Source organism: Sciurus carolinensis, chromosome 8, assembly GCF_902686445.1.
Source record: "Sciurus carolinensis chromosome 8, mSciCar1.2, whole genome shotgun sequence".
Lineage (NCBI taxonomy): Eukaryota > Metazoa > Chordata > Mammalia > Rodentia > Sciuridae > Sciurus > Sciurus carolinensis.
Genome location: NC_062220.1, coordinates 29511132 through 29532559, shown reverse-complemented (window position 1 = coordinate 29532559; position 21428 = coordinate 29511132). Strand labels below are relative to the sequence as shown.

Sequence of the window (21428 nt, the reverse complement as noted above, 5' to 3'; positions counted from 1 at the left end):
AGAGTAGAGTTCATGAATCTGCCTTTACCAACACCCATCTCCTTGTCCCTCCTTGACCCATGAGAATATGATTCATTTAAGCATTTCTATGTTATTTCTCATCTATTTGGTTTCCTTGTTGAAGCATCTAAAGAAATCTTGTTAAATATACTAAAAATGTAAAAAAAAAAAACTATTTTTTGAAACTTTAAGTGGAAAATTTTGGGAGTGAGGGTGGCATTAGGAATTATTAATCCTGAAAAGTATTTTGGTCTATTTGGTATCCGTGTACCTTACTATTCTCTCAAAATGACATTAAATATTTCAGTGTACTCATTAGCTTGAATCAAAGGTTATCTGAAGCTTTTGCTTGCATGAAGAGAAGGAATGGAAAGGGACACATTGGTTTATTGAAGATGATTAACAATTTCACAGTTAAATTTATAATGGGAAAAACCTATTCTTGTTTCTAAGTGGTTCAAACTCTCAGAAAAGACAAATGAAGTTAGTAAATCAATGTATCCTATTTGATGTCACCACTTTTATTCGATGTTTGATTTTGTAATCTTTTTCCCCCTTGGATATCTTATTTCTCTATTTTGTAAGCGAAGTAGAAAGTATTAAGATACTTGTAGTTTTGATATCATACTTCTCCTGAGTCTACACAGGACCATTGCTACATATGTAGGATGCCCATATAATTTATTGCCTAAATTGGGACAGATTTGAGGGTTTCAAGATGCACAATGAATCATCACACTAGAACAACAAATGCAAGTTGTAACTGTCCCTGGTAAAACAGAATGTCTGGCCACTCTGTGGATAGGTGTGAGGGGAAGACATTTTTTATTTTGTGGTTTCTGTATCCTAGAGGGGAGGGAAGAAACACTTTCATCCACTTTTTATCTCTTCTCTGATTCTTTCTCAGGGGAGGAGAAGTGACTTTGTTGATCAATGACTCTGAGAGAAGAAACTGAGCATATAATCTCCAAGTTTATCTCCTGTCAAAGCAACCAGTGCCATGCCCGATGCTTCTGAAAAGAAAGCTTTCTCCAGATGCTTGTTGTAAAAATTTCTGATATTGTACAAAAAATACCTTTTGTTGACTTCAGAATTCTAATTTTATATGTCCACATAGACTTTTAGAAAATTAAATTTAAACAAATCCCTTTCCTCACCACATCCTCCTCTATTGTAAACCTTGTAATAATCTTGGGATAGAATGTTCCTTTTAAAAGATAGCTTTCTTCTCATTTTCATATATGAAAGAATACCTTCTTTGTTCCTGAGAATCTTCTGTTTACTTGTTAATAAGTAATCAGATTTAAATTTAACTCATGACTTTTGGAATGCTTTAACAATGCATTTATTAGAAAATAAATCAAGTTCCACCTACTTTATTTTGTATATTTTTTACTTATGTTTATTATCAATATAAAATTTAAAAACCCAACCCAAATAGGAAATCTTAGTTGGGAGATATTTTTTAAAATAATCCTTTTAAAGACTTCCCTACAAAAGATTACAATGTGAGTTTACGTTACTTTTTAACACCTTCGAATTATTGAATTTTCACTTTAGGGCAGAAACAAAATACACTAAAGGCAAAACCAAATATTAAAAAATATCTACTTTCAATTTCTTGAAAATAATAAGATAGCTTAATAAATAACTGTAAGAGATGCAGCACAATTCCAAATAAGATACGCCTTTTCGATGATGAAACATATGTGATTGCATATCACTGTGTTATTCAGGGTTACTTTATGTCTGGAATCGGTCATAACTGACCTTGCTGGTATTTCCAGCCCCAGGCACCTGGTTATTTACTACGACTAAATCTGGTGTCCCTCTGTCCTGTCATGTCAGTCCTTCAGGGTAAATTCAATTGAGCACCTGAAGTTGAGAGGCCTGTGCCATCCGGGCCTCCATTCTTGGGAAGGAACCCTCCGTCTGCTTCTGCTGCAGGATCTCCGGGGAGAGGGATGGAGAGGCTACAGGGCTGCTCTTGAGTGTGAGGGAGAACGCTGTCCTGGCTGGTGGACTAGCACTACCTTCCATCTTTGCTGTAACCCTACCGAGCTGGAGGTCTTCCTTCTACATCTGCTCCCCTTGGCTAAGTTGCCTCTTCTTGGTCCTCATCTCCACAGTTCACCTTTCTTAAATGCCCCTTATCTTTAGGTTCACTGCGCTGTCCTTCATTTTTTTTGTACTGTTAAGTATTTTCCCTGTTTCTTGAACAAAATGTAGGTGAAACTCAAAATCCTATCGACTGGTCATCTCTTCTCTCCAGATGTCTTCCTTGGGACAACCCTCACCTCAACCCAGAAGATGCTCAACTCTACATTTTAGAAAAATTCCTGACCGTCTGTTCCACATGTCTATCTGAAGATACATCCACCTCAGAAATCAATGTCTGTTACCACTGGTACACGCACTTGTCTTTCTTTTTCTGCATCTTGCCTTTTGTCATTCCCTCCATCTGAAGTACCTTTGAACTGTCAACCTGTTGTGATTTCTGCTTATGTATTGAGCCTTAGGTACCACCTCTGGCTTAAAGTTAGTCTAGATCTTCTTAACCACATCTGACGTCTTCATGTTTTGAACTCATGCAGCATCTTAGGGAACTGATTTTACTCCATAGAACATGTAGGCTATTTCTACGATTGCCTTATCCTTGTACTGCAGCCTGAAGTTGCTTACCACTCTACCATATATATATATATATATATATATATATATATATATATATATATATATATATATACACAAAGAAAATGTCGTTTGTTTTCCCTGCACAATCAAGCTGATTATTCTCACAAACCACCACCCACCTGATGTGAATAAACTTAGTAGCAAATGGCCTTTTACAGTGTGACAACGTTTTTATGCAAAGAAATGTATGCTAAGTGGTTATACACATGTGTTCCTGACTTACTCACCATATAGGATAAATGATTCGCATCTGTAGCAATACTACCAATCCCAGTGTCCATAGGCTTAATCTTTTGCCCTGGTTACCTCTCCAAGTTTTAGCTAGAGGAGTATAAAAGGAAGGGAGAAGAAAGGTTCTCATTTAATTAGCACCTTTGCATCCCTTATGCCCACTCTTTTTACTTTATGACCTATGATCGTAGTTTGCCAAATGATTTTGTCCCATCCCTTTTCTGTGTGACTGCTAACCTACTCCATCCCATGAATATTGATCCCCTTCTCTCTCTCCAGGTAGCTGGAAAACTTGCTGTTTTTCACAATTCCATGGGGGAATTGTTGGCTCTCTTACCCGAGTGCTCAGGCTCTTGAAAGGAGGAGGCAGGGAGTGTCAGGAGATGATCAAACTCAGCCTCTCACTCTACCCGTACCAGTTCCTTCTGATCTTTGAACACTGGAACTCAATCGACTTCTTCTTTTGCGTGGACTGCATACCATTTGTATTACCCTCCTCTACTCTTCAGAAGTCTGAATTTCATGTAACAGATTCTACATACTTGGAAGCCTATCCACAGGCCAGATTCAGTTTTTCTCTCATCATTCTGGTCTCCATACAGATCAGAAGATGCATCTGGACTTCTGTGTTAGTGCTCTGAACATTCTCTGATGTTAAGGGGTTGCTTCTCTGGGAGCTCACAGAAAGCCTGCGTGTCTGGACTGATGGACACTATGCTCTAGAGACTCTGCTGTAACCCAGGAGAATAAGGACTTGCATGCAGAGGAGGGCCTGGAAGGGTGCCCAGGAAAATATTATCTTTTGAGTAATGAAAATATCTTTAATCTTAATTTTGTCCTTTTATTTTCTCTACTTAGTGCAATGATCATATAATATACCAGCTTGTTTTTTTGTTTTTGTTTTTTATTTGAGGGGGGTAGTGGGGATTGAACTCAGGGGCACTCAACCACTGAGCCACATCCCCAGCCCTATTTTGTATTTTATTTAGAGTTGCTTAGTGCCTTGCTTTTGCTGAGGTTGGTTTCAAACTCAAGATCCTTCTTCCTCAGCTTCCCAAGCCACTGCAATTACAGGCATGCACCACTGCACCCAGCTACCAACTAGTTTTTGAAAAGAAAAAACTCACCGCTCATCTCATTCTCCCAGATATCTTAAACACAAAGTGTATTTCCCCTGACTCCCTGTCCCTGTCTCATGCACATGCATGCACCCAATGTGCATATACATTCCCACATCCTCCTCACATATCAGACTGAATTTCTTAGAGGTAAATGGTTTTGTGTCCATCTTTAGCACTAAACAGTGTCATCAATATGGTAAAATCTCAATGTTCACCAAGTTCAATCCAAGTGTCAGGATCTCTAAAAATCTTGGTTACGAATGAGAAATTATGGATCTCTCTCTCTCTCTCTCTCTCTCTCTCTTTTTAATCAGTGAACTCTTACTGGGAATTTAAACTATTTTGTCTTAAACACAACCATTCTACAGTTTTTAATCATAATTGCTTCTCACTTTGCATGGTGGAGGTAGGGTCTCCTAAGTAAGATCTCAGACAAGCTGCTCCTAATCTCCAACCTCCTTTCCTTAAGTGTTTAGGAAATGTGGGAACCTCTTAGGTCAATGCAGGCAGTACAGCTTGGTAATGGCAAGGGTGGAGAAGCAGAAGTCCATCTATTGTGGTCTCCCAAAACATATCCTGATACATATTCATAACTGTCCTCCACAGAGGTCTTGTCCATATTTTGAATCTTCTCATTCTTTGTTCCTCTTTAATCATGTCAGCGACTAGAAACATATCTGACTTTTATACATAATTGCATATCTAGCTCCCAGTTAAACTTGCCTACTATTTCAAATTATTTGTGAATTCTTGAGTTTAATATGTAAGTCGATTTGAGTTTTCTATATAAGTAATAATGCTGTTCAAAAGCTGGGCACAGCAGCAGCATATCTGTAATCCCAGCTATTTGGGAGGCTAAGACAGGAGGATAACCAGTTCAAGGCCAGTCTCAGCAATTTAGCAAAACCCTCGGCAACTAAGCAAGACTCTGTCTCAAATAAATAAATAAATAAATAAATAAATAAATAAATAAAAGTAATAAAACTAATAATGTTTCCAAATCACTGGGGAAATACTAAGGACTATGACTGGTGGATCCAGTGGTAAGAGTATATTCAGTTTTGTAAGAAACTGCCAAATTGTCTTGCCATTTTGTATTCCCATCAGCAATGAATTAGTTTCTGTTGCTCAATTTCCTTGTCAGCATTTGGAGTTGGAGTTGTTTTAAAATTTGGCTATTCTATGGTTATTATCAAGAACACAAGCAACGAATTGGAGTTGCAAATTGGTGCAACCACTCTGGAAAGCAGTATGGAGATTCCTCAGAAAACTTGGAATAGAACCACCATTTGACCCAGCTATCCCACTCCTCAGTTTATACCCAGAGGACTTAAAATCAGTATACTACAGTGACACAGTCACATCAATGTTTATAACAGCTCAAGTCACACTAGCTAAATTGTGGCACCAACCTTGATGCCCTTCAATTGATGAATGGATAGAGAAAATGTGGTATATATACACAATGGAATACTACTCAGCCATAAAGAAGGATAAAATTATGGCATTTGCAGGTAAATGGATGGAGTTGGAGAATATCACACTGAGATAAGTCAACCCCAAAACACCAAGGTCAAATGTTTTCTCTGATAAGTGGATGCTGATACATAATGAGGGGTGTTGGTGGGTAAGGGAAGAATGGAGGAAATTTGGATTGTGTATAGGGAAATGGGGAGTGAGGGGTGGGGGAGGAAAGATAGTGGACCGAGACAGACATTATTACCCTATGTACATGTATGATTACATGAATGGTGTGAATCTCCATTGTGTACAACCATAGAAATGAAAAGTTGTACCCCATTTGTGCATAATGAATCAAAATGCAGTCTGTAAAAATCAATCAATCAATCAATCAATAAATAAATTTGGCTATTCTAATAGGTACATAGTGGTATTTCATTGTTTTTTCTTTTTAGCTTACAGTTCCCTAATGGCATATGATGTTGAACATCTTTTCATATGCTTATCTATTATCAGTATATTCTTTGGAGAGTTGTCTGTTCAAGTCTTCTGCATATTTTAAAATCTTGTTCTTCATTTTCTTATTGTTGACTTTTAAGAATTCCTTTTACATTTTTGATAAAAACTCTGTTGGATGTGCCTTTTGCAAGTATTTTTTCTCCGTCTGTGGCTTGTCTTCTCACACTTTTAAAAACAGACATTTTAAATTTAATTTTAATGAAGTCCAGTTTATCAACTGTTTCTGTCGTGAATCCTCCCTTTGGTATTATAACTGAAGTCACTGCCACGCCAAACATAATTTTAGATTTCTCTTCTATTTTAACTTACAGTAGTTTTATAATTTTGTGTTTTACAATCTATAATGTTTTCAATGTATAGAATCATGTCAGTTTTACTATGGCATTCCTTTACCTGGGTCACTGCCTGAAACATACCAGATAATCAGTAAATTCAAGTGTATGAGTATACATATGTGTTATAAATTGGATAACTTAGATTAGTTTTATACTTTGAATAGCAGAGATGGCTATAAAAAGAATGAAATCTCATTAAACATAATGTGGAAAGAATTCATTATATTGAAAAACTCATAAAATTCATAATTCACAATTTTATTACTGTAATAGAAGTTTGTTATAAAATGCATAATGGGGACCAAGATAGTACTAAAATAATAAGTTTTCCATAAACTAGTGACAAAGACAGATTGTGCATCATTTATTTATTTATTTTTATTATTTGTTCTATTTTGTTTTGTTTGACAGCAGAATGATTTCTATTCATTGCATACAAATGGAGCACAACTTTTCATTTCTCTTGCTGTTCATGATGTAGAGTCACACCATTTGTGCAATCATACATGTATATAGGGTAATGATGTTTGTCTTATTCCATCATCTTTCCCATTCCCTGCCCTCCTCCCCTTCCCTCATTTCTTTCTATACAATCCAAAGTTTCTCCATTCTTCCCTTACCCACCAACACCCCTCATTATGTATCAGCATCCACTTATCAGAGAAAACATTTGACCTTGGTGTTTTGAGGTTGACTTATCTCAGTGTGATACTCTCCAACTCCATCCATTTACCTGCAAATGCCATAATTTAATTCTTCTTTAAGACTGAGTAATATTCCATTGTGTATATATACCACATTTTCTCTATCCATTCATCAATTGAAGGGCATCAAGGTTGGTTCCACAATTTAGCTAGTGTGACTTGAGCTGCTATAAACATTGATGTGGCTGTATCACTGTAAGTATGCTGCTTTTAAGTCCTTTGGGTATAGGTCAAAGACTGGGATAGCTGGGTCAAATGGTGGTTCTATTCCAAGTTTTTTAAGGAATCTCCATACTGTTTTCCAGAGTGGTTGCACCAATCTGCAACCCCACAAACAATGTATGAGTGTACCTTTTCCCCCACATCCTCACCAACATTTAATGTTGCTTATATTCTTGATAATTTATGCATCATTTGTATATACAGAAAACATGATTAAAATCTAGAAAGGAAACTTGAAAATGGATTTTATTAAAGCACATACATTGAACTTTTAGTTACTTTGTCACTGAAAAGTTCAACGTGATATGACATTTAACAAAATTTTCTTTCCAAGGTGTCACAGTATATTAGGTGTCTATAGCCAACATGTGTTCATGAGAAAAGGGGAGTAAAGAGTAGTATACATGGAGAGTAGGCACTGTTCCATTCCCCTGAACAACAAAGATAAAGACGAATGTCTACTCTTTTTTGTGGGGTGGGGGGGTAGTCACACTTAGGTCCCATGTTTGGAGAAGAATGCTGTAAAGACATATCGGGTGAGAGATTAATTTGGTGCCATTATACAAATTCCACACAAAGTCATTGTCTCAGTAAAATCCAACCAATTTAAGAGTAAATTATCAGTCTCATATGTTGATTTAAAAAGTCAATGTATAGCTGGGAACAGTAGCTGTAATACCAGTGACTCAGGAGGCTGAGGCAGGAGGATCACAAGTTCAAAGCCACTTAGTGAAGCCCTAAGCAACTCGGAGAGACTCTTTCTCAAAATAAAAAAATAAAAAGTACTGGGGATGTGGCTCAGTGATTAAGATTCTCTGGGTTAAATTCCCAGTAACTAACTAAATAAATAAATAAAATAAAAAGTCAGTATTCACTCAGATTTCTTTACAAACTTGGAGAGCTAGGTTTTGCAGTTTTGATTGGCATCTTTTCCTGCACTTGATACATCAAATAAAGACAGTAAGAGCTACATGAGAAGTAACATTAGCCTCCTAAAGACAATGATTTTTAGTTATATCAGAAACAAATCTGTGATTCCTGTATTTAAAGACTGTATAGTTCATGATAAAATAAATTGGAAACATAACCTCAGCCACATTGCCTTCCAGGTGAGATCCTATTGATTGGAATGCATCAACTATTAGACAGTCCTTATATTCTGGGAAGATTCTTTGGCAGTTTTTGTCCCAACTGACTTGTTACAGGGGACTAAAGAGCCAAGTTTCATTTGGAATTTAGCTGCTGAAAATAGTCCAATTTCTTCATGGAAAAACAATGAAGTTAAAGAACTAACAGGTTTTTAGACTTATTTATGTCAGAGAAGATGCTGGCACCAAAATCCATAATCAACAACAGACAACTAGCCTCACTGTTTTCTGTTTTGCCTGGCCTGGTTCTAAGGGGTAACTGCTCTCTGTCTTAAAAACAATTGAACGATCCTTTGAGGTCAGTGCATTTCAAATTGCATAAAAGGTATTCTTTGCTTACTGTTTAGTATGGTTTGTTATATGAATCAAAATGCAGTCTGTAAAAAATAAAAAATAAATAAATAATTAAAAAATAATCTGCTAAAATGTAATAGTTGTTAATTATTAATTATTTATTAATAATTATTAGTAAAATGTAATAGTTGTTAATAACTGGGCATGTCTTTGAAGTCACTTTTCCAGACATTCATAAGGTGATGTGGCAATCCATCCAAACTTTCTTTTTCGGTTCCCTAAGAGCAAAAAGCTTGTCAGTACAGGATGGTTTGGGTTAAATACTCAGTGAAAGGAAGTTCAATTCAGAACAAAAAGCAGGTCAAATTTCCTTAGTTGAGGGTTTTAGAAGTCTTTTGGCATTTTTATTCACTGGATCATTCCCCCTCACATTTCAAGACAAAAAAAAAAAATGTTTTCTTTTCCTTCCTTTATTCAAATGAAAGTATAAATGAGGCCCACATTATTACTAAACCTCCTCTTTTAAAATATTCAGTTTATTGTATGCCATCTGACTCCATCATGTATAATTTTCTTCTTCTCATTTTTAAGGGACTTCTGTGATGCTGGGAATGCCAAGCCATGCGTAACGCGTGGGTGGCCAGCTCAGGGGTGATGCTGCTTTGTGTCACGGTCACTCTATCAGCCCTCAAACCAGCACTACCTCCCGTGATCAAAGACCAGCCTTTCAACATCTTCTGGGCAGCCTCCACCATTTATTGTAAGGAATTCTTCAAGGTGAATATGAATCTTCAATTGTTTAACATTATATCAAATCCTTTAGAGACTCACAGTGGATCAACGATTGCCATATTCTATCCAAATGAATTGGGATATTACCCTTATTTCTCCCAAGATGGAAAATCCTTTAATGGAGGAATACCACAGAATATGAGCCTTCCTAAACACGTTAAGAAAACGGCCGAAGATATTGCTGAAACTGTCTCTTGGTGGCAATCCGAAGGACTTGTTATCATTGACTGGGAAGGTTGGAAGCCCCAGTGGGAGAGGAACTGGGGCAGCAGAATAATATATAAAAACCACTCCATAGCCTTCACGAGACAACACCACCCTGAGTGGCCAGAAGCCAAAGTGAACACAGTTGCCCAACAGGAATTCGAAAAGGCTGGAAGGAGTTTTATGAATGTCACTCTCACACTGGCTTCAGAAATGAGACCAAAACATTTATGGGGCTTTTATCTCTATCCAGATTGCTACAATTATGACTACAGGATAAACCCAGAGTTCTACACAGGTAATTGCCCAGCTGATGAGATTGTCCGCAACGACCAGCTCCTTTGGCTGTGGAACAAAAGCACAGCACTCTTTCCTTCCATATATTTGGATAAAATACTCAAGTCAAGTTCAAATGCATTGAAGTTCGTTCATTATCGAATTAGAGAAGCCATGAGAATTGCTGAAAGGGCTAGACAAGATTATGCTTTGCCAGTTTTTATTTTTTCCAGACCATTTTATTTGAAAAGTATTGAAGTTCTGTCAGAGGTAAGAAAAAGTAAGTTTACTCACATAAAAAATTATGAATTTAGTAGAATGATTCAAAGTCTAGAAAGAAATGTTTCAGGATATTTTCCCCTTGATAAAGGAATGCTATTCTATTATTAGAGAAAGATATTTCTTCAAATGTCAACCCACTGAGACAGAATGATAGCAACTAGATGTGTGCTTGGAGATTTTGGATAATGATTCTTATCAGCTTAGAATTCACAATGCTTTCTTGCAGAACAGTTTTAAACCTGGAGTTAAATAATGTAACAGATTAATATAAATCAGGGATACATTTTGGAATCAGCTTCTTAGTATGAGAGCATACACAGCAGTTTTCCAAATCAGATACAAACTAAATGGAGCTCTGGGTAAATTCTGAACCAGTTACATTTTTCATTGCATTACATTTTTTCTCTTTTAATTTATTAGGTTAATTGAAAAACTAGCATGGATTTTGCTGATTATTTCTTTAAGAATGTACAATGTGAGCTAATAGTGTCACGGGGTTAAAAGTAGATTTTGTCTTTAGGCTTACACCAAAGCAGGAAGCACAGACATCAGGGAATGATCTTGTTTGAAAGATAATGAGTTTGTAGACACTGCAAATGTTCAAGTGTTAACTGGATCGTCACTTAGAACATTATTGTAAGGATGCAATCATTAGATAGGTAGTTACATAAAAAAAAAACTATTAAATCTCCATCCATACCTGAGAGTCAAGAGCTCTGTAATTTTAGAACCCTACGTAGAACTGTTGGAGATAATACACAGCTCTTAGACCACTTATATTTCAAAACAGTAGTAAATCTTCCTAAGAAAAACTCAGACTCAAATCTATTGACCTGAATATTATTGACTAGACATTTTATCATTGCAGGACTACTAACTGTCACACAAAAGGGGTGGGGGTTGATTCAATACATTTAGGAGAGAAAGAATTTTAGCATCATGGAGGTATCGTATCTAAGTTACCTCCTACCTCACACACAGAATCCCTTCTTTCCTGGCCTCTGCCTTTGTACTTTTTGGTGGGATGATTCCTGTATCAGAAGGAAAACTGCTTTTCAGGGACAATATTACTTCCTAGAAAGTTCTTGAGTATGTTGAATTTACTTTGCCTCTGGCTAAGTTCAGATGACTAGTTCTAATTCTACCTTCTGCTCTAGCATAGAAAAAATCAAATCCTTCTTTCAAAAGTCAGTTCTCTGGATATTTTAAGATATTTTATTAGGCTTACCAAAGTCTTTTTGCTAAGGTATTACTTAAGTGACAGATTTCTCAAATCATGCCACTTTTTCAAATCCCGTTGGGAAAAAGACTACATTATATTTATTCGTTTAAAATTATTTATTGAGTGTCTATAATATGTCAAGAATAATGTTATTAACAAGAACAGTAGAATATAACAATACTCCATGAAGCCTGATTTGTGTTTGGATCTTGCTTATATATCAGGATTCATATGCTTCACTTCTCCCCAAACCCATGTGGTTGACCACAAGGAGTTACTGGCAGTTCTCTCAGTGGATCATGCTCTTGCTTGCATATGAGCCTCTACCCTTGGTCTTCCTTCTGGGCATGAAACTCCCTCTTTTCTGCCGTGTGAATTCATTCTTGTTCTCAAAGACCTGCTTGAAAATTTACCTGTTCAAGGAAGCCTTTCCAGACGCTTCCATACAGAATCAAGCATTTCTTCTTCTCATTCATCTATGCTTTGTGGGAGCTATTAATATAGATATTAATTTATTATATTGCAACTACTTGTGTATATGTCTGTCTCAAACATCACTCTAAAGAATTCACTCAATAGTGGGAACTGGAATCTAGTTTGCTGCTATGTCCAGTGTCTCTAGTGGTGTTGCAAGGCAGAATCACGTTTTCCAGTTTTGCTGTAGTGTTTTGCTTTAGAAACAAAAATGACATTATTAATGTGTTCTTTACCACAGTGGATGGGTTGGCTCTTATTATTATTCAGTTACCAATGACTAAATGTGATTTGACAAAAAATGCTCCTGATACTTCTCTTTTCTAGGAGGACTTAGTGCACACCATTGGTGAAAGTGCTGCATTGGGTGCAGCAGGAATAATATTGTGGGGAGGAAATGAATATTCAACTTCAAAGGTAAACAGTTATTTCTGTCTGCATCTTTAATATACTCTAGAGAGTGGCTTAAAAATATTTCACATCAGGTCAATTGGTGACTGGCTGATTGTCTGCTCACCTGACTGAAATGAAATTCAAAGAGTACAGGGATTAACATTGTTTGAGCACCTACTTTATACTAACCACCATAGTTAGCAGATGTAGAAAGAGCACACTCCTCATCAGGCTACCCAAAGTGAGAAATTGATTATTTCATTCTGCAGGTGTAATTTGGGGGCACGTTAATTAACCTTTCTGAGTCTTGGCTTCTCCATCTAAAATCAGTACTAGAATTAAGCCTAATATGCAGGAATTTTAGTAAATTAAGTGGCATTATATACTATAATATATTATATATCACATATAATGTCATTATATATAGCATATGACAAGGAAAATGATATTTATACATATGACAATGAAAATGGTGTACTGTTTAAATAATAAATAATTATTTCATCTACATTGAGGATGGATGCTCCATAAATGATTCTTTATTTTTCTGATTACTTTGATAAAAATATGCATGGGAAATAAATTATTTTTATGTAAAGGTTTATGGACAATCTTCTCTTTTCATTTTGCGGAAAGAACACTTAACATGAGATCTAGCTTAACAAATTTTGAAGTGAAAATACAGTCTTGTTAACTGTAGATATTGTGTCATACAGCACATCTCTAGCACTCATTTAACTAGTCTGAGTGAATCTTTGAATAACAACTCTCCATTTTTCTCTCCTTCAGACCTTGACCACTGCTATTGTATTCTCTGCTTCCATGAGTTTGAATATTTAGATTCCTCATAAAAATGAAATCATGCAGTATTTGTCCTCCTCTGATTGCCTTATTTAAGTTAGCATGATGTTTTTCGGAGTCATTCTTGTGTTGTCTTATTTTATCTTGTTTTGTACCGGGGATTGAACCCAGAGGCACTTAATCACTGAGCCACATTCCCAGGCCTTTCTTGTATTTTATTTAGAGACAGGTTCTCACTAAATTTCTTAGGACCTCACTGAGTTGCTGAGACTGGCTTTGAACTTGCCATCCTCTTGCCTCAGCCTGCTGAGCTGCTGGGATTACAGGCATGTGCCACCATGCCCAGCAAGATTTCTTTCTTTTTAAGGCTGGTAACATTCCATTATACATATATGTCACAGTATCTTTCTCCACTCATTTGTTGATGGACACTTGGATTGTTTTCATACTTTGACTATCATGAAGAGTTCTGCAGTGAACACGGGCATGTAGATCTCTTCAAAATCATGAATGGATCAGGATTGGATATGTACCCATAAGTAGGTATGCATGTATGTATGAATCATATCGTAGTTCTATTTCTAATCTTTTGAGGGACTCCCATACCTTTCCCCATGGTTCCTCACCATTTTACATTCCTACCAATGGTATGAAAGTGTTCTATTTTCTCTACAACCTCACGAACACTTGTTATTATTATTTTTTTTTATTTTAAGCTACCCAAACAGGTGTGAGCTGTTATCCGACTGTAATTTTGATTTACATTTCCCTAATAATTAATGATGCTAACATATTTTTATATGTCTGTTGGCTATTTGTATGTCTTATTTGGGAAAATGTTTGTTAAAGTTCTTTGCCTAGTTTTTAAACTGGGTTATTTGCATGTGTGTGTGTGTTTTGTTAGCTATTGAGTCACTGTAGGAGTCCCTTATATGTTTTGAAAATTAACACCTCATCAGAGATATGGTCTGCTCATATTTTCTACCATTCCATAGGCTCTTTTCATCCTGCTAGGTGCTTCTCTGTCCCTTTGCAGAGGCATTTTAGGCATCAATGTTGTCCCACTTGTACATTTCTGCTTTACTTGCCTGCGCTCGTGCTATCCAAGAACTAATTGCCAAGATGGATACCAAGGAGTTGTTATCCTATGTTTTCTTCTGGGAGTTTTACTGTTTCAGGTCTTTTATGTCCAAGTCTTTAATCCATTTTGAACTTATTTGTGTGTATGGTGTGATGTAGAAGTCCAGCTTCATTTAGACCAGTTTTCCCAACTCTATTTGTGACTAAATTGTCCTTTACCTATTGCATGTTTTTGGCACCCTTTTCAAAGATCAGTTTTTCATATATGTGTGGACTTACCTCTGGACACTATACTGTTCTTTTACTCTAATTTCTTTTATAGAATTCCAGTACTATGGTGTTTTAATTACAGTAGCGTTTTAATATATTTTGAATACAAAGTGTGAGGCATCCAACTTTGTTCTTTGTGAAGAGCATTTTGGCTTTTCTGAGTCTTTTTGATTCTAAAAAGATTTTAGAAAATTTTTTCTAAATCTGAAAAAAAAATACCATTGAGATTTTGATGGAAATAGCATTGAATCTATAAATCACTTTGAGTAGTATGGGCATTTTAACAATATTTTATCTTCCAATTAATGAACACAGGATGTCTATTTATTTTTGTGTCCTTTAATTTCTTTAATTAATGTATTGTGGTTTTCAGTGTAAAAATCTTTAACCTCCTTGGGTAAGTTTATTCCTAAGTATTTTGTTCTTTTTGAAGCTATTTTATTTTTTAATAAATAGTGTAATGGTTCTTCTTAGTCATACATGACAGTAAACACCATTTTGATAAAATTATACAAGCATGGGATATATCTTATTCTAACTAGAACCCCATTCTTGTGGGTGGGCATGATGTTGGGCTTCACGTAGGTGTACATGTTGTGGGGCACATCTTAAGAACAGACCAATCACCACTGAGAAGTCCAAATTCGAGAGTCTTTTATTAGTCAGGCAGCTGACTGTGTCACACAATGTCCCAAAATAGTTATTAGAAGGACAGCCTTGAGTGTAGAGTTGCAGGGGTTTTTGTACCCCAAGTCAGTACATCAATCATAAGTGTCTGTTGCTATGATTCAAAATTATACACTAACTTCATGATATCTAAAATCATAAACAGAAGGGGAAGTGGGTCAAAATGACCTTAGTTGTTACAAGTTAAAGAATGGTTACTAACATCTATACAATCATTCTCTTACAAGAAAAATAGGAACCAAAAAAAGAACAATTTTACATTACATAAGAATTGCCATTTTGTGTTGCCAAACATGCTATGCTAAGCAACTGTTGATGGTACAGAGATGGGATTTTCCCACAGGAGAAGCATTTCCTACATGACAGGGAGTCTCAGGGTAAAATGGAGTCTGTTTGGCCATTGCCCAAATAGCTTAGGCCCATAATATACATAGGAAATTATGTTAGATTTATTCTACTGTTTTTCCTATTCTTATTCCCCCTAAGTGGGATTGTTTTCTTAATTTCCTCTTTAGATGATTCATTATTAGCATATAGAAATTGAACTGATTTTTGTATGTTGATTTTATAGGCTACAACTTTACTGAATTTGTTTATTTCTATCACTATGTTTGCGTGTGTGCAAGTGTGTGTGTGTGTGTGTGGTCTTTAGGGTTTTATACATATAGGATGTTGTTCATCTACAAATAGGGATAATTTTACTTATTTGTTTCCAATTTGGACTCATTTTTACTTTTCTTGCCTAATTATTTTATTTATGACTTCCCATACTATGTTGTCAGTGTGAACATAGTTGTCCTGCTCCTTACTTTAGAAGAAAATTCTTCAAACTTTCACTGCTGATGACTTTAATAATGGAATAGTCATATGTGGACTTTATTATGTTGAGACTTATTTTTTCCTAGAGTTTTTTATATTTTTTTTCCTAGCTCGTTGAAAGTTTTAAAATCATGAAAGAAAGTTGAATAAATGTAAACAGATGAATAAGTCAACATATTTCTTTAAGGATTTAAAATTAGAATTTAAAAGCAGATACACTGAAGGTCAGCCGTGTTTGACATAATGGTGAAATTCCACTTGTTGCGTCCTAGGAAATTGGTGACCAGCTACTGTGATGAGATGGAGATAGGAAATCTACTCATCTGATGAAACAAGTAGCAACAACAGTGGAGTTTCCAAGAATAGAAAAGTGACTGAGGGTGCAGAGAACGGGAGGAGTAGGATCCCGGAGGAGAACATAGGTAGGAAGGGCACCCCTTAGGGCCCCATCAACTAGCTATCCCTTCACATGGCTGCACAGCTGAGTGGTTCAAGTGAAAGGCCGAGCCACAATGCCTTGTTTCCTGTTGGATGACTGAATTGCCTCTTTGACGAAAGCATTTATGATTAGGCTTATAATGCAGAAAATTACTTTGGTCGTATCAGTAAGTTTTAAAATGTAGTGTTACAACTGCTATTTTATAATTTGTTCGGAATTATATTTCAAACTTTTTTCTTTGCCCAAATTATTACTTGGGAGAGCATTTTTAATCTATCCAAATCTAGGAATTTTCATTTACCTCGTTTATTATTAAGTTGCATATACTGTGTTTTGAATGTATTGTGAGTGATGAGTTAGAAAGCTATTGCAATGTTCCAGGTGAGATTTGGTAGTGACCTGAACCAGGGTGGTAGAAACTGTTGAATTCTGGATATGTTTTGAAGGTATACTGAAAAGGATTTGCAGATGGACTAAATGTGGAAGGAAAAGCAGTAAAGAAGGACTCCAAGGTTTTGTTCCTGAGCCATTGGAAAGAAGAAGTTGGTATATGCAGAGACGAATAAGGCTGCCAGAGTTGCAGGCTGGGAAGAGTGTTAGTAGATTGGATTGAAGTACATTGAGTTTGAAATGCTTGTGAGACATCCAAATAGAGATGTCAAGTAAGTAGTTGAGTAAACAGTCAGTTCAGGGAAAAGGTCAGGGAGATTTGGGAATTACACTCAAAGCAATGAGATAGATGGGATGAGTTTATCCAGAGAAAGGGCACAGTTTCAGAAGACAAAATGTTCAAGAATTGAGCAGAGGACATTTCACAATTTAAACATAGAAAAGATGAGCAGAAGCTGGTAGAGAAGACTGAGAAGAAGCTGTTAGTGTGGTTGGTAAAAGAAAAACAGGAGAATGTCATATTCTGGAAGTTAAGTGAACATGGTGTCTCCAGGTATGGGACAGAGAAAGAACAGGGAACGCCCAACTTGAATTTGGTTGTATTTGTTTGTGTTTTATGCTTTCTTAATTATAGTCCCCTCAACTCCTTCTTTCTTTCCCCTACCTCCCTTCTTTCTTTCTTTACTCTTTCTCTATTTCTCCTCCTCCTCCTCTGTCTTTAGTTCAGGGTTTTCTTGTTTTATTTTATTCCATCTTAGAAGCCTCTTCAGATGACTCAGAAAGGAAATCTTGTCCTAATTAAAAATAGCATTTGTCCCTAAATAAAGTGTAAGACTGGCTCAGATCGATTGTGTTTGAAACAAATAATATCACTCACAGGATTTTCAGAACTTGCTATTGCCCCAAATGTTATCTTGTTTTCAACCAACTGTCATTAAGAACTTTATTCTGTTTTATGATTCTTCATTAGAATTCCCAAGTCCTTTATAGATGGATTCACAGTTCTGAGACCTCCTTTCATTGGGGAAATTCCCCACTATTCTAAATTAATTGGCCTTTAATTATGCATTAGTGTTAATATTGATAGAATGACTTCAATGCTAATGAAACATTCAACTTATGTTATTAATGAATCTTCTAAGTTTTCCCCATATTCTTTTTATACATATCAAGGCAGGTTTTATCAAGATTCTAGAGAGACTCTCTGGGTTAGCTGATGATATCATTTCAAATAGGCTTGCCAATCCAAGCAGCATAGAGATCATCAGTATGTAGAAATGTGCCTTAGTGCTAGAATCTGATGTGACTATATTAATGAAACACCCAATGGCAGAATTTTGGAATGATCGACTTACTATCTTTGAACCCTGTATCCTAGTACAAGTAACTTAAGCATTTTTTTGGGGGGGGAGGTGCTGGGGATCGAACCCAGGGCCTTAGTGCTTACAAGGCAAGCACTCTACCGACTAAGCTATCTCCCCAGCCCCAAGCATTTGGTTTTAAATAATGATCTTTAATATTCTACTGCCTACAGATTGATACAAAAGTGTGATGTTTATATTATGAAATACTGAATAGCAGCTGCAATGAAAGAAAAATCAGAGTTAAATACATCAACACTAAAATTTTTTCTTGATTGTTATATTTAAAAAGTTGCAGAAAATATACACCACATAATCTAAATGTTTAAAAAGCAAAAAGCTACCAATTATCCATAATTATACATATAGGTATACATAAAAGTTGTAAAACATGGATGTAAAGACCACCGACCAACTTCAGAGAAATTATTATCTCTGCAGAAAACAGAATAATTTGGTCTTCTTAGAAAAATCCAACCTAATGTAAATATATTGTGTACCAGCACTGAAAATGTTTTACAATTAAAGTTAAAATTATGAATGATTATTTAAAGAGTCACTGCACATATCTGTTTACCTTAGGGAATTGTCTCTAGATAATCTAAATGTGGAATCATCTCCTAGAAATGATATGAAATTTTGGGGGTTATAATCTTCCTAATCAAAGGCAAGGCTCATCATTTCTGCGAACTTAAAAAACTTATTCTCATTTAAATGGTTAATCAACTGAAACACTCTTTCTCTTTCGCCTTACCAATTGAAAACTTCAGGCATTAATTCTGCCTGGATGACAGAACCACATTTTGAGAGTGCTTTAAGCAGATTTCTATTTTTTCCTACAGGACACCTGCTTATCTGTGCAACAGTCTATTCAAGGGCCACTGGGTCACTATGCTGTTAATGTGACAACTGCAGCCAAGCTCTGCAGTCAAAGTCTATGCAACAGTCATGGAAGGTGTGTTCGAAAAACACCTGAATCTTCCTCTTACCTGCATATGCCTGAAAGCAGCAGAAAGAAATACGTCCCCCAGAAGAGCTTCAGATTTGACATTTCTGAGAGGAGTAAACTGCAGACAGTAATGAACATGAAGAATGGATTTGTGTGTCACTGCTATTATAGCTGGGGTGGAGAGTCTTGCCACCTTCCCTCCTCAGATCTCTTGAGTTGGAAGAACAAGGCTCCTGTCGCTAACTTTAATTTCCCAGTTTTTCTTGGCATAACCTTATCTGTGATTCTGATGAAATTCTTTATTCCTTACTACATTGTCATACTTTTTTCTTGTAATACTAGAGAGTAGTAAATGTTGACTTTCTTCAACTCAGACCTCTTCTAAAATATTTATTGACTTTAAAATAAAAAAATATACAAAGGCATCATTGACTCTATTTATTGATGTAACAGGCACTTCTGGGAAGCTTTCTTTGTTCATGATAGGTGAAGGGTTAAGGAAATGAATATACCTGTATTTGGGGAGCTTAAATTCCTGTGAGAAAATAAATAATAATGAAAAAACCATGAATACATTAACACACATATATCTGGTGGTCGTAAGTGCTGTGAAAAATTGTAAAGAAATTAGGGAACGTGAGAAAGCACTGGGAATTTACACAGGGTAGTGAAAAAAAAGACTCTAAGATAATGTTCAGAAGGCAGGAGGAATAGGTCAAGAATATATCTGGGAAAGCTTTCATGGGGTAAGTAACAGCAAATCAAAAGAAAACAGCTGTTTGCACTCCAGGGATTGTGAATTCTGAAGCAATACAAGTGACCCCAGGATACCAAGTTATAGGGATAAGAAAGACTCTATAAATGAATGCCACAGTATCTAACTTTATCTAAAGTATCTTAGATATTCATTGGGCAATCATCAATATCAGAAGATAAGTCCTATGAGATTGATGTGGAAAATTCTTTCATTTGATACTTGGTCTACTAAAGTCTACTGTTCCTTACCAATTCATCAATTCTCAATGGATGGAAATTCAATTCATTTGAAAAAGTCACATGGTCACTTGATTTGATCAAATCATAGTCTAAATATTTTCTCTCTCAAAGACTCAAAAGAGATGATAATATTCCAAGAGTTAGATCCCACTTTCGGTTAGGAAGGATATATTTCTGTCTGGCACTTTCCAAAAATCACACTTTGATATGTGCTCCATGCAGACAAACACATAGAACTTTGACAGGCAAATCACATTTGAATTCCTATTTCATTAGTTCATGTACTCATTAGTTATTCTTTCACTCATTTTAGGGAGAAGTAAAAGCTAAAGAGGCAGTGAAATACAGTAAGCTAAATTTGAGGCTATTTGATAAATTCCTGTATCTTGTGGATATCTTATTGCACCAAGACTGCATTTCTAAGAAGTAGATTCCTATATCCAAGCACGACATGTTTTTATAATTATTTAAGTTGGTGCTAAGCCATTATAAGTAAAAATAAATGGTCTTTCTATCCTTCCAGTGATAATAAGTTCTTCAACAATTATTAGACCAGGGTTTTGATAGTAAACATATTCCAATGAAGTAGGAGAAGGCAAATATTATTAAATATTATCGCTATTTTGAAGATGAAACATATGATATCTTCCACTCATGTTTCATGTGAATGGAATAGTCAATTTTTTCCAATATTCATAGCATACATCAAAGGTAGAATACACATCAGTCCATTTTTAAACTTAACAGTGCAGCCACAATAATTAGGGTATAAGAAGGGTCGAGGTAGAAGAAGGAAAAAGGGAAATAATAAAAACATAAAAGAAAACAGGAAATATCCCAATTCTATCACCTACAGATGATCATTTAAGTTTGTCTAAGAAAATATTGTTAGATTTATTCTACTCAGATGAATAGGCAGCAAAAGAAATCAAACTGGAAGGAAGCACCACATTTCTAATAATGAATTCTTCAAATTTAGGTGTGTGGAAATACAATCTGCTTGAGTTAAAAATAGATTAAAAAATGAAAAATTTTTGTTGTAATTTATTTTGACTTGCATAAGTTTAGTAAATGAAGCATCTCCTCTAATATGTTACGTAAAACCTGTTAGAAACCTGAAGGGTGCTTGTCTTGGTCCTGAAGTACCTAAGGACAATTTGTTTATGTCCACGGCAGCATTTTTTTTTTTAACCTCCCATTAGTTGTTAAAACATCACAGCACACTTTGTTCAAACACAAACTTTTTGATCAGACACCCATTTTT

General features: G+C 35.7%; 1 protein-coding gene across 1 annotated transcript; it reads left to right on the top strand.

Annotated features, from left to right (window-relative positions):
* Window positions 1-9350: 9350 nt before the first annotated feature.
* Window positions 9351-19517, top strand: LOC124991283 (hyaluronidase-1-like). Its single transcript, XM_047562106.1, has 3 exons — window positions 9351-10271; window positions 12307-12396; window positions 19062-19517. The coding sequence occupies exons 1-3, from the start codon at window positions 9351-9353 to the stop codon at window positions 19515-19517; spliced, it is 1467 nt and encodes a 488-aa protein (XP_047418062.1).
* Window positions 19518-21428: the final 1911 nt, after the last annotated feature.

Excerpts from the sequence above, each read along its gene's own strand:
- LOC124991283 (XM_047562106.1), top strand. The coding sequence starts at position 9,351 with ATGCGTAACGCGTGGGTGGCCAGCTCAGGGGTGATGCTGCTTTGTGTC. Across the intron at positions 10,272-12,306 it reads GTATTGAAGTTCTGTCAGAG|GAGGACTTAGTGCACACCAT; the intron begins GTAAGAAAAAGT and ends TCTCTTTTCTAG. Across the intron at positions 12,397-19,061 it reads ATGAATATTCAACTTCAAAG|GACACCTGCTTATCTGTGCA; the intron begins GTAAACAGTTAT and ends TTTTTCCTACAG.